We start from the raw sequence: 14,239 nt of genomic DNA, 5'->3' as shown, positions 1-14,239 counted from the left end.
ACGGTATGCAAATTATTATGAGATTAGATTTTAAAAATACTTTAAATATGTGTTTTGGGTTTTTTTTAAGCTTTTGGTTTCTAAAGATGTAGGGCTTGGTCACATCCAGCTTTTTTTTTCATAGCCCCAGAAGTACTTTTTTTAATATCAAAATACATCCTGAGATTCAGCAGTTGAAGCTTGAAAAGACAAGACATCAAGTATTACAATTCCCATGATAAAACCCTGAGAGCTGGCAGCACCCTATCAGTTACTACGAAACCCTTGCTTTGTTTGCAATCACTTCTGTAGATATCCCCAAAATAACTAAATTCAACACTGCTGGAAGACCGCAACTCTTATTTGAACGTTCTTTTGAACTGGAACACTCCTCTTTATCTACAACCCGCAGCTCTCCTTGACTTCTAGACAATGAGTCAGTACATCTGAGTTCAGCCAAAACCGTGGCAGTTTGGTCAGAATAGAGGCATTTAGTTTCTTACTGAAGCCCTGTGAGATTTCATCATCTGCTCAGTTTCCCAGTCTGAAAAAAATCACCTCTTTCATTAAAAACACAAGCCTGAAATGATCTACCTCTGGGAAACCCATGCTGCATTTTCCTTTATTGTCTGCTTGCCTTCACGTCTAATTAATTTTTCCTCAAAAAATTGTTCAAGTCTTGCATGCTATCTAGCTTGTGAGGAACGCGTCTCCAATGGTATGGATCGTTTTCTTTTTCTTAACGAAAGGGACTTTATTTTCCATTCTCTCACTATATTAAGGAGTCCTACTAAACCACCACACGCTCCATGTTCAGCACTAGCTGACTTTAATCAGCTGGTTTACTCTCTAAATACGAGGGACAAATGGAAAGCGGAGCATGAAGGCGTTGAGCAATCCCTCATTCCCCAGCACTGACTGTCTCTAGTACTAGGGAGCAGATCCGTGCACCGGGGTGGACTGGTCAGCTTCCCTCTGAAGCTAACGAGCGATGCACAACCACATCCCTCATTCCCATCACACAGGAAAACATTTTCCACCATTAACCAGGAGGGACGTACGGGGTGTTTCAGCCAGTGATCCTTGAACACAGGGCGCATCTTCTTGTGAACCACCACTTCTTGCAGGTCCTCAAGGGATGGGTGCTGACCTATTTCTTCTTCGAAAGGCAGCATGTATTCATCCACTGGACCTAAGGTGCACATGGAGAACCATGTTAGTACAGAAATCTCCTCTGCAGAGAGGAGAAACCTCCGCATCCTCCCCATGCATGAGTGAGCTGCGGCTCCAAAGCAACCTCAACCCACTGCAGCAAACCCTGAAGTTCACATGTCACTGCAGACAAATGTGATTTACATTCCTCCTGCACAATGGACTCTGCTGTCCCCGCTGCTTGTCTGGCCATGCATTTTCCACCTCGTCGAGTTACGAATCCGTACCCTCAGCCGGGCCTCCCGATCCCACCGCTCTCCTTGAGGAGGCTTGCCGAGTAGTCCATGATTTATTTTAACAGAAAGAGCAAATCAGCCCATCCTCCTCACATTTTAACATAGCAATTCAACACACAATAACCTAGACAAAGGTTTCGGCATAAGCATAATTTCATTTTAGGCACTGACTAGCAAGGTCAAGCATACAACACTTGTAATTTCTTGCTTTGTGATCTGGCTTGTTCATAGGTTTGAGTCAGCCCTGACATGCTGGAGCCAGATGCACTTCTCCCAAGTACCAGCTCCTAAGTGCAAAATGATTTCTGAATGCTTTAGTTATACCAGTTATGGCTGCGAACTGCCCTGGGCCATGGGAATGAGACAACTGTTAAGAATCAGTGCAGACGCTGGACGTAGCAATAACTTTTGCTTATTGAAACATCATTTGGCCTTTGGCAACGCGTAGACACTCTCACAAATGGCAGCCCGGCTTAACTGATGGGCTTTCCCAGGGTGCTCCGCAGCATCACTTAAGGTTTCTCAGTAGCAAAGAGTGATCTCTTTCAAGAATGGAGATATTTCAAGAGGGCCTTTCCAGACTAAAATAAAAGAGCTGACCACTTTAGCTGGTCATGAACTGTGATACCAAGAACATGATGTTTAGATACTCTAAAAAAAAAAAAAAAAAAAAAAAAGAAAAAAAATCACTGAAAGAGCTTATCATTATTCTTGTTGACACAATGTCAGTCACTAAACCAAACTGAAACACTCGCTAGAACGGATGGCAAAATAACGCTCATGACCTTCCCTTCCTCTTCCTCCAAGAGGAATCAAGGCTATGAAGAGCTGCACTGGTGGTCTCCAAGCCAAATCATGCTCACCAGCTATCCCACAACTGGAATTGAGTCAAAGCTCTGTTTCTGAAGTTACATTCACTGCCTTTCAGCTCCACACATCAGGACTAGGGTCACTGGTCACTGAAGCCAGCAGATATGATTCTGACCACAGAGATGGAGCAGATCTGTTAAATAAGGTGATGCAATTTAGACAACATCACTTCTTAGCTAAAAGTGCAGATGAGGTTCAGCATTAACACCCCTCATCCCAAAGGAAGCCTTTCCACCAATTTAATGGTGCTGTGTACGACACCTGGAGTATCTTGGCCAGCTGCTGCCTGAGAAGAGTTGGAAGGAGTTCACAAACATGACAGGCAAAAATCCAAGTGGTATCTGGGGGGGCCTCAACAGAGAAAGGTTATTCCTACATCTAACAAAGACCTGCAGAGTGATCTGGGTACCACTGTTTCACCCCACTGTGCTCCCACCTCCTTGCTCCTCCAGCATTTTATCTGGTTAGCTAGGAACTTTTTGAAGGAAACAGCTTCTCTTACCACATACTTATGCAGACATCCTAATTATAATCAAGCTCCTTGGTGCTACTGCAATACTAACAAAAATGTTTGAAGTCCAGGTGAGGCACTATTAATTTATTAACTTGATAGTCAGTCCAGAGCACCCATATCTACACAAGAGGAAAGTAGTTGGAGCAAACAGCCCTGGAGCTACTAGAATGAAATGATTGCTTCCCTGACCAGGGGCAAGATCCTGCAAATGGCGAGGGGTGTCACCAAAGGGCAGATGTGCTATTTGGACAGAAAAAATGCCCCGCATTGCAGCATCATTTTAGGATTAAAAAAACTGAGAAAGGAGATACCATGAAAGTTCACTCTTTTGGATCATTCAGGAGAAAGTGAGATCCTCCAAAGCTGTAGATGGAACAACAAACTCAGCCCACTGCTGAGAGAGAGCTTGATCAGCAAAACTCTAAATTTATGATAGCAGGGAAATGGGCTTGCTGACCCAAGAAGATCCTTTCAGCCCTGTGTTCCTGCTATTTCACCAAGGTGCTTCACTTTGGGCTTTCCATTGAGGCTCCCACGCTGCCCTGCAGAAGTGAGGTGTGACAGCCAAGCCGGAGCTGAGCACAGCTCTTCTCTGGAGCTCAAAGCCTGCCCTGGTCACCCGTAGGAATGCAGAGTGCCACGGACAGCAGCACAGAGCAGGCTCAGGACTAAAGGACATCCACCACCGACGGAGGAATCACCTACTCCTTCTCCCTCTGAGTTCTCAGCCCATTTGCAGTGCAACCAGCGTAGTTAGAAGCACTTTGAGATTTGAACACTACAAAGGTTATTATCTACAGAGAACGACAGCTTATGTTAAAAAACAAGCAAGTGAAAAACAGGTTAGCTGCTTAATAAAAATACACCATTGGTTTGTTTTTTTTTTTTCTGAAACAAAGCCAGGCCCATTCTCTGGACACTAAACCACGCTGAAACAGAGCCCTCCCCAGGGACGAGACAATCTTTATTCTTACCATCAACTGCTCTACATCTGGAGACTAGCTCCCACAACACCAGTCCCATTGCATACATGTCTATTCTCAGGAAGGCGTCTCGCTGGAAGTTGATTGCTCCCTCTAACACTTCGGGAGCCATATACCTCCTTGTTCCCACCTACAGGGAAAAAACACAACTCAAGTTACATTCCAGTTGGGCCCATCAGCCTCCACTGGTTGGAGATGAGTGACAGCTGGTTTCATTAGCCTTAAGGCTACTTCTGCTAAAGTTGCACCTCACTTGAAAAACAAGCAAAAGGGAGCTGTTTTTTCTGACACCGATTCTCATTAAGATCACTTGAGTCTAGATAAGCTACTTGAAGGAAAAAGCCAAAGTGCATAGCTACGTGTGTGATATTCATTCAGTGTACGCTACAGGTCTAATTTAAATGCAGCGCGGCACGGTGAATACGGATGAAATCCTGCCTTCCCTGCGTCCCACCACATCTTGCTCCAGCAGCACACACTGCATGAGAAAATGCTGTCTTTGGAGACACACAGAACACCCTGAGGTCAAGTCAGACTTGCTTATCATAGTCATTGAAAGTTCAATCCCCTTTCACTAAAAAAAAAAAAATAAAATAAAATATATATTAAAAAAAAAGAGTAAAATTGATATATCCTGAAAGGTAGGAAATGGTGTTGGTTTGACAGCCTTGGATTAAAAAAATGTCTCCTGCATCCACAGGAGTAGGAAAGCATGAACCCTGCAAAGTCTACCCTGCCCTGGCTTGCTGTGATCTGTTCGGAAGAGATCCCCTCTTGCTTTGAGGGGATTCAGTCCTCATTATAGTGCCAATCTTCTTGTGTTTAGTCCAGACAGAGCCACACCGAGTTCCTCATGTGGTTGTGGTTATATACATGGCAGAATTATAGCCCATAATATAGAAGAGTGGAGAGCAGAGCAAGGAAAAAACCCCACCTTTTTAACATGGGAATTGAAATGCCTTTAATATTTTCCTTTAGGAAATTCTCATCTGTTCTTGCTGTTACCTGAGGCAGTGGGGACAGGGGGAAGCCAGCATGTGAAAAAGCATGCAAAATACTGGAAAAGCCCCAAAAAAGAGGGCAAAAGTGAGGAAAGCTGCCAGGGGCTAACCCACAAAAGCGTTCACTCCTTCTGAGATAAAGGTAAAAAGGGAGCCTGCATTAGAGATGGGCATTCAAAAAAACCCCAGAGGCACAAGGAGGGGATGCTGGCCTTGCTGTGCCCTGGGCACGAGAGCAGAACAAGGGGCCGCTTGCCACAACGCAAAGGCAGAAAATTAAGAACCCATAAAAACACAGCAAATTGTTTACGCAGCGCAGAGCCACCTCACAAGATCTGCCATTGCTAAAGGTCACCCAAGCAGCCAGCCTGGCTGAATTCTTAAAAATAAATGAATAATTTTAGGAGTATTAATATTTAATACCAAGACAATAAAGAGTCAGCAAGTTGTGTGTTTGAAGGAAGAAGCCACATGCCCCTGGAGCCGCGGGGACTCCACCTGCACAGCGGTCGGGAGGGTCTGAGCACTCTCCCCGCTCACCCAGATCAAAGCAGCTCCTGGAATTTATGCCTGAGCACAAGCTTTTATGGAAAAATACGTATCTCGAAGAGAATTAAATGCGTCTATACAAAATACTCCCCACTCCTGAGGAACTATGGCAAGCTCAACTTTTAAAAATATTATTGCTAAAGATAATGATTACCTGTCCATGAGTGTCCCCTGGAGGTTTCCCAGGTTCAAACCGTACAGCTAGTCCAAAATCGGCTAGCACTGCCGTCAAGTCGTTCTTCAGCAAGACATTTTTACTCTTGAAGTCCCTATGGACAAGCCAAGAAGCAAGTTTGGGAAGGGTTTATTACGGCACGTGTCTAAATCACATTGCAACGCTCCACATTGTAAGTCTATAGGCTTAGCAGCCTCTAGTAAATCAGCTCCTTCCTTCCTTCCCCGGCTGCCCGGCACGGCCAGCACTGGCAAATTCGGCTGCTCCTCGCTGCCCGTGTCCCTAAACCACAATCAAGCAGCCCTGTGCTGCCCAGCACAGAGTCAGCCAAACTCTGTGGTGAATTAACCTCAAAATAAAAGCAAGTAGTGATATGAAGGGGGTGTTTTAATTAGAGCAGGCAGTGTAAGGCATCATTTCTTGCTCTGAGCACCAGCTGCGGACCCCCACCTCTGGGCATTTCTCACATTTCTCGCTCCCAACAACAAAAGCAAGACAGTTAAGGGGATGCATTTACTCCTTATCCTAGTAAGGATGTTTGCTCCTATCTACAAAATTAGATGTTCCTGGAAATTAGCACATGCTCGTGGGACTCTCTTCACCCTGACTACACGCTTCAACAGACTTTTGCCATAGTCATCTATTGCACTTATGTTTTAATTGCCGGATCGATCTTCCCCAGAGAATTCAGAGGGTTGGAAAGCAAGCAGGGAAGGGGGTCAGCCCTCACTCAGACAAGCTGTCAGGATCGGACCGGGCAGCTGACAGGCAGGTGTAAGCATTTGCAGTAGAGATGGTGGGTCTGTGCTTGAAGGTGGCTTTAAGGGGACGTTTGTGTCAGTCCTGTGCTGCAGCGGGATCATTTCAGGGCAGCTCAGGTAAATCTGCAGGGGCTGGAAGGCGGGGGGGTAGGGGAGGTGGAGGAGGGTCACACCAAGATGCCTAGCCAGTCAAGCCCTGTTCCCTGGGCTTCCCGCATTTTCATCTGAAAAGGAATGTTTGGCAATCTAATTAAATTACAGACCTTAGACAGCAGATGGCAATTGTCCGGTATGCTCAGCATTATAATTTCCCTATCATCAATTCACTCGGTGACCCTGCTGATTGCAGGACATTGTAGGCCTGCACAAAATAATTAATGAGGGCAGATACAATTGTTCCGCACTAGAGAGACCTGTCAAAATTCTTTGGAAAGAGAGAAACTGCTGGACCATAGAGAAAGGCTGCTTGCTGCGGCCTCGGATGCCAGAGCACCAGCTCAAAGCACCGCAAGCAAAAACCATCCTGTAGCACCAGCCCCTGATTCTGAGCTTAAAAAATCAGAAGAAAGGATTTTTCCTTTCTGAGCTAAACACAGCATGACGGGCATTTCTGGCTCGAGTATTAAGATGGGGAGAGTGGGTATGAAGTTGGAGAGCATCGTACAGCCAGGGAACCCCAGCAGAAACCAGCCTCCATCACCTCCTCAAGGGGACACATGGGGTTTCTAGGGACACAGTACAGTTTTGCAGAGCCTGCAAAACATTTGTACCCCTCCGTTACAGAGAAAAACACCATTTACCTAATACCTATCATCTTAGAGACTGACTGCTTCCGTGCTATAGCAGTTTCCCCACAGGCTTAGAAAACAGCCATCACCTAATGACATAGATAAACTCCTTTGCTCGGTCAGCATTAGGGGATTATGCCTTCCGGGATGGCACAGATTGTGCACGAGATTTTTGCAAAACGGTGGCTCAATAAGGACCACACAGAAATTATTAGACAGTCTGCCTGAATGATACGTTTCCAAAGTGAAGCAAGATGTAAACTAGTATTATTTTATAGGCATTTGCCGCTGCTGTTCACCCACAGCGCCCTTTGGGCATGCAACAGTTAACTACTACGTCTTGATACGTGATGCAGGGATTTCCCTTTGCGCTTCCTTTTTTTCCCCTATTTCCACACATTTCCCCAATTTTCCATGCTATCCTTCCTTTCACAAACCAACTTGAACTGGCAAGTGTAAGCTGAAATGCAAACATATGCAGGACAGGGAAAAAGACCTGATCCAAGCCATGCCAAGTAGAATTCCCACTAACACCGTATGCATTAGACCATCCTAAAATGGTCACCAATAAAAGAAAGCGTCCTGAAAAGAAAAAAATATCTTTTTCCATGTAATGCTTCAAACTAGAGAATAAGAAAGCGAGCAGACTATGAACAACGGGTGCATTAACTCGATTCAGACACCAGAGATTTTATTTTCAGCTTCCACGTGGGGGCACTTTCGCACCAACAAGCAATCCCATAACCTTAATCCTCCTTGTATTGCCCGGGGCCAGTAAGGAGTTAGCTGAACCCCTGCCCAGCAATGACTCGGGGAGTCCCACCTGGGAACCCCAGCATCTTCGCATGCATTGTGAGAAGCCATTAAAAAAATACCATCTCCCTCCCCACTCCTCGATTTAAAATGTATTTGGTGTTTTCTTTTAAAACAAAAATAAAAGGAAAGGGGTAATCCAAGGGAAATCCCCTGTGTCCTGAAATCCGTCTTCTGTAGGTATGTGCTAAGTTCACACAAATGGTGCATTCTCCATCTTTTATCATTTGCTAAATGGATGGGGACACTAATGAGCACGATCTGTTGCTTTAAAGCCTTTCTAGAGCCTTTCTCTGTTCCCCACCCTCAGGAATTTTCATGTATAAACCACTGCCTTTATTCCACAGGGACAAATGTCAGGGACACAGGGGTCAGCTCCAGGAACAGCACAAAGGCAGCTGCAGGCTCTTTCAACAGCCCCCAGCTCTCAGAAACCTTCAGGTTCGGGGAGGGCGGTTGTTTTGGGGCAGGGACACCCTTGCAAAACCAGGGATTATCTCGCCATACATGAAGACGGCCCCGCTAGATCGGGTACAAATTGCTGCAGCTGGACGTGGGGTTTAAGTCCCTTCTAGATGAAATGCAGTGGGTGGCGGGGGAGTATGGCCACGGATTACGGCGTGTAGCCCGCGTAAATCCCTTCTGGAAAACTCCCCCCTCCTGCCGTGCCACTAGCAAACCAACCGGTAGAGATGCTTTAGTCCAGGGCAAGCAACGTGGGACTTCGGAGAAGGGCTAAAACAAGTACGGTTTCACCCACTGCTTTCTGGGTTCCCGCTGTCCCCACGGCACTGCCACGCAGGTGGGTGGAAGCGTGTGCCAAGAGGTCTCAGAGGCACCGTGGTGCCTGCTCTGGTGTCTCTCATAAGCACCCTGGCACATCTTGGGCACTATAAAACTACAGTGAAAAATATATAGCAGCCATTTTCTGCATTTCTACAGTTTCTCCATTTCTTACCTAATGATCAAAAGCTCTGTGGGAAGACACACAGTGGAGTTATCAGTCTGAAACACTTAGGGAAAAACAGAGTCCAAATCTTGGTACGGCCATAGAAATACAGGATTATAATGTGCTTTATCAAGCACAGTCCTTTAAAAGAGCGGTTCTGCAGCAACCAGATTTCCCTTTCCACTACATGTCAAGAGAAGAGTTGTTGGAAGAGTGAAGCACCTACACTTCAGACATTTGCCATAAAGCACTACCAATCATACTGACTGTTTCACAGACAAGATGCTTACTTGCCCTTAACCATTTCATCTGTGGTTGAAAAACAATCTTGTCTTAGCATAGGGTTTGTTGGGTTAAAAGGCATTTACTTCCTAAAAGCACAATCTCCTCCATTCAACAGCATCATTTCAAAGAGGTTGCAAACATTTGAACACAGCACTTGGATGGCGTCAACGAAAGAGGCCGTACCTGTGTGCTATAGCAGGTTTGTGTCCTTCACCTTTGCACCAAGGGACATCTTCATGAAGGTAGGACAAGCCACGGGCCATTGTTTCTGCAACATGGCAGAGCTCATTCCAGCTGATAATATTGCCCTTCAGGTAATCCGTCAGAGAGCCCTGTGAAACAAGACATCATATGTTCTTAATCGCAGACCCTGCTACATGACAGTTATGCCAACTCATCAGTTTAGAAAATGGTTTTAATGAGTGCTTGAGAAATCTGAACCTTGATTTAACAGGGGGGAAGTAATCACTAGCGACAGTAAAAAAGAAGAAGAAATAAAAAACAGAAGCGTTCATGAGACCTCAGCCCTTGACAGCACAGAAAGTATCTGGATGTCCAAAAAGAGTCCACTAATCTGCCAGGGAATGGGAGGGAGGTAAGGAAGGCACAAACTCATCTCAAAACAGAGCAATTCATCCAACCTCAGAAAGGGGAAAGCCTTCCATGCAAGAAGATGATGCATTGTATCAGCTGGTTGTGGCAATGATTGACTCAGTAGACCTTGGATTAAACAGAGGGATAACGCTGCTGGCTCAACCCCGGATTTGTGCGTGTTTGTTTTATTTTAAGTGTTAGTCATGTTTGCTAACTAAAGCAATCCATGAAACGGGAGATATGCTCCAAGCTTCAAAAGCAAACATGGAGCCCATCTGCAAGGGGCGAGTTGGGACGGCAACGGTCTGCGACACGCGGCTCCCACATGTTCATCTACGCACATTAAGATACGGTGACCACCACGGACGTGAGCTGTAGCCTTTTGTGCCTCTCTCTCTCCTCAAGTCCCACCTTTATTAATCTTATGTTTGTGTAGGAAAGCCTTGAAAGCTAAAGGAAGAGTCTTCGAAGGAGGGGAGCAGGAACACTTCTCCACTACCGAGCCATGGCTCACCAGGGACAAACTGGCTAGATTACAGGGGAGCTTCTGGGAGAATATCAGACACCAAATCCTGCTGCTTCACAACCAGCTGCCTCTGTGCCTTCCCAAAATGTACATGCAATGATACGTTACCTTGTCGTGGAAAGCTGTGATCAGCCAGAGCTCTGTCTCTAGGTTTGTCCCTCTTTTCTCTGCTGCGATAAATTGCAAAAGGTTTTCATGCTTCATGCCAGGAGTATTGAAAATCTCCCTCTCACTCTGCCAAGACTGCTTATCCTAAAGCAGGGAGAAATGCACCATCAAAGATCACGCTTCCCTTTAAAGCAAACAGCTCTTTCGGCTCAGTCAGAGCTGCTCAAGGTCCTCTTAATATCATCCTCCAGCGTTCGGATGTGATGTATCCCTTCAAAATGAGGCTGTTTTCCTAAAGGGTAGATACTGGAGAAAGACTGGAAGTTGCTGTTCTTAGTCTCCCTTCTCCAAAATTATCCTCAGCTATTCCTAAAGCACATGTGGGGGTAGTGGGGAGGAATCCAAACTCAACCTCACTGAGAAATAAGATTTGTCGAGATTTCCTAAGGTTGCTTGCAAGAATAAAGCCTGTGCATACAGCACCCAGATCTGCATTGTAGCTGTAATTGTTATGATTACAAAATCTAATCTAGGCTCTATTGAATATTTACTAGTAGGTCACAGCTGGCTTGGACAGAAGATGTGCAAATCTCCTTTAGCAATGCTATGACAACAAATACAGGGCAAAAAATTAACGAAGAAGGAGACAGCGGAGGAACACGAAGATGCTTCAGTCCTTCTTCTTTCATTTGACTTTTGATTGCTTTACTCTTTCCATCTGCAACTCCTAGAGAGTCAAGTCAGGAGTGTTCAAAGGTTTCCTAGAGCAGAAGACGTGAGCTGACAGAAATGCTGCAGTGCAATTAGCTTTCACAGCGCTGGGGCTGTGCCTTTGTAAGCTGTAAACTGTTTGCTAGGTTCGGGTCCGGATTTACAATCTACCCAGGCAGGACACACAAAGCCGGGGCTTTGATCCTTTGTGTGCACTTTGGGCATCGCAGCTGCACACTGCCTTGCTGGACTTTAACAACACGGACATCTACAGCAAAGTTAAAATACCCTGTAGATCTCAAAATGTGCTTGTTATTGCCCTTCTTGCAACAACTACTACTACAGGAAGCATTTGGTAATGAGATAACATAGAGAAAAGCGTAGGAAGGTCCTTGAACTTTTTCCCCCAGCAGAAGAGTCCAAAAGCATCTTTGTTATGGTCTTAAAAGCACCTCCATCGGCACTTAGAGCATCTCAGCCCCGGTGAGGAAGCCCAGTGAGTGAGAACCTACTGCAATTCCCTTCTCACCTGAATAGGGAAGATTTTCACTGCTACGTAGTCATTCATCAGCTGAGCCTTCCACACACAGCCAAAGCGTCCCCTCGCCTTGATCTCCAAGAGCTGCAGAGGCTTTAGGCCAACCAGGGGAGAAGGGGGTGGTGGGCCGGGGTCCTGCATGAGAGAAAAACATTGTCACCAGCTGAAGCTGGACTGTAAAACAAAGGGAGGGGAAAAATGGAGAGATTGCATATGGGGAAAGCGGCGTAAAGAAGTGACATCTTATTTAATACAAATTATTTAGATGTACCGTTTGCAGCACGAGCAACCCCAAATTCCCTATATTGCTTTGTAGGGTATTTGTAGAGAACATATATAACAATCTACACCTCCAAGGGTCACTTTGTGTGTCAAACTACTGCCTGCCATCCTCTGGCAAAGCCTGAATTCTCCTATGTTTTCAAAGCAAGAGCTATTTTGGGCTGTAAAACATCGATGACCTCAAGGCTACCTCCTGCCAAAAGTAGGAACTTTTTGATCTTTGTGACCCAACAGCCAGCTACACCTAAAACCTCCCACCGCTTTGCACTTCATTAGGTGTGTTTCACATAACCCTAGCAATGGGCAATAAACAGGTCTGTCAGCATCATAAAGATCGTATCTGTTTAAACTCTGCATTTGTCCAGGAGAACAACACAACCCTGCAGGACGTGTGGGGCTGGAGCTCTGTGCTGCTTTCAGATGGGAAATGTTCACAGTATGGGCTGTAGTGGGCAGAGGAGGGAGGGAGAGGTAGCTGCTCGCTCTTCAGAAGGAACCAGAAGGCGCAGGGCACAGCAGAGCCAGCAAGGACCAGTTCCTGATGGCTTTGGGCCATGAGGATGACCTCCTGCATGCATTCTCTAATGGCTCATAAAAACTGAGCTTCAACAGGGAAAGCATCTCCCCTCGCCCCATAAAGCAGGTAGGAACTTTATCATCTCTCTGATCTCTTCTCCACTGCAGTTGGCTGAAATCAGGCAATGGGTTTGAGAGTTTGGAGGGAAGGGTAGCCACCAAGCAGGGCTGTGTAACTCCATCCCTTAGGTATCTTGGACACGGCGATAACCCCGTCTAAACGCATCAGCCTCACAGGGGCTGCAAACACCACCACAGAGGCCAACTGTACCACCAACTTCAAAAAGACAGAGAAGAGAAGTTAGGCCACCCAAAAAGAGTGAAGCAAAAGTGGATGTGAATATATACCGAGCAGCCTCCGTGCCTCTTGTAAGGTCCAAATAAAGGGGAGCGACTCCCTCACCTCATTAATGTCGACATGCCCATAGGGAGGCTTGCGGTGACGGTACATCCAGAAGGCCAAGAGAATGGCCATGGAGAGGACAGCGATGGGGAGCAGCGAGTACACCAGGATGTTGAGCAGGGAGGGCGTTGGCGGCGGCGGCTCATATATGACTGTGAGAAAACAGCAGGGTAAACGAGGGAAACGACCCTTCAGGCATGCAACAGCACTGTCAGCTACACGTCCAGATGCAACCAAACCCCATCCTTCCTTCTACTCCAAAGTTGACAATGCTTAGTGGCATGTCCCATCCCATCCAACAGTATTCACAAGGCTCTGCGGTCTACTTTTTTCCATATGGCTATTAGTAATGGAGTTACAATGGTCCAAACCACACTTTGCAAGCCGAGCCTTCATCTGACCTTTATTTAAGATGGGTATTTCTTGCTGGGATACGTAAAAGCAGAAAATTTCCTCCTCTTAACCCTTCCGAATGTATTAAGCGAGCACGAAATCCCTCACAGCGTTGCTTTGCCTTTTACAGTGATTGACAAGATGTCAAGTTTTTAGTAAAATGCTGCCGGAGCCACAATTAAATGCACTATTCCCACAGTAGTTCTTGTTCCAAATTACATCAGTGCAGTTGAGACACAAACAATGGGAATACTAAATGGAGCCATGTTGCTATGTTGGAGGCAGGGAAGGAAAAAATAGCAAGACTTGCCAAATTAAACAAAAAACTGTGAGAGAAAGAATATTTTCTACTAGGTTGCTACGGGTACATTAACAACAGGAGATAATAAAACCCATGTAAACAATTAAAAACCTAACAGGAAAGCCCAGGAAAATCTGATAATGGTCTACTGGAACATCTCAGTAAATGTAGGTAGTTGATAGCAAAAGAAATCCTCCTAAGGAAAAGATCCATCTGCTTTAATAATTTTTATTGAATGCTACTTTAGCAAGCATACAGCTACAAGAATCATCATTTTTCTATTAGCCTCTGAAGAAGAACCTGCTATTACTTTTCTTCCTTGACGTATATCCACAAACTCTGAAAGCTGACACACACACCCATTCCCTTTCAATTCCCAGACCAACAATATAGCAATCAAATGCAAAAATCCCAGATGCTCATGGTATTTGGAGACCTGTAACCTATGAAAATTAATGAAGGAGGCGTCAAATACCTTTTCAGAGTTTGAGTTTTGATCCATGCTGTATAAATCACTTTGCCCTCTTCCCCTTGTGCTGCATTTTGGTTTGTAATATCCCACTGTGAACATCCACCATAAAGAAAACCTAATCCTTACTGATGGTATCCGAGGTGTTGATGCAACACACTTTACCCACAGAGTGAAACAACCTTAAAAAACTATTCTTAAAGAACCGTAGCAGAAGGATTTC

General features: G+C 45.5%; 1 protein-coding gene across 1 annotated transcript in view; it reads right to left on the bottom strand.

The window, feature by feature from the left end:
- ACVR2B (activin A receptor type 2B) overlaps positions 1–14,239 on the bottom strand; it is a 106,656-nt gene that overhangs the window by 9,287 nt on the left and 83,130 nt on the right. The window contains exons 4-10 of the mRNA XM_052807462.1: positions 12,854–13,005; positions 11,584–11,727; positions 10,344–10,487; positions 9,299–9,447; positions 5,499–5,613; positions 3,786–3,924; positions 1,041–1,171 (exon numbers count right to left, since the gene is read on the bottom strand). Of these exons, the coding sequence (XP_052663422.1) occupies positions 1,041–1,171; positions 3,786–3,924; positions 5,499–5,613; positions 9,299–9,447; positions 10,344–10,487; positions 11,584–11,727; positions 12,854–13,005 (974 nt within the window). The remainder of the gene's footprint in view (positions 1–1,040; positions 1,172–3,785; positions 3,925–5,498; positions 5,614–9,298; positions 9,448–10,343; positions 10,488–11,583; positions 11,728–12,853; positions 13,006–14,239) is intronic.

Source organism: Harpia harpyja, chromosome 1 (assembly GCF_026419915.1).
Source record: "Harpia harpyja isolate bHarHar1 chromosome 1, bHarHar1 primary haplotype, whole genome shotgun sequence".
Lineage (NCBI taxonomy): Eukaryota > Metazoa > Chordata > Aves > Accipitriformes > Accipitridae > Harpia > Harpia harpyja.
The sequence above is the reverse complement of the archived record's forward strand: the minus strand, read 5'-3'. Positions and strand labels throughout refer to the sequence as shown.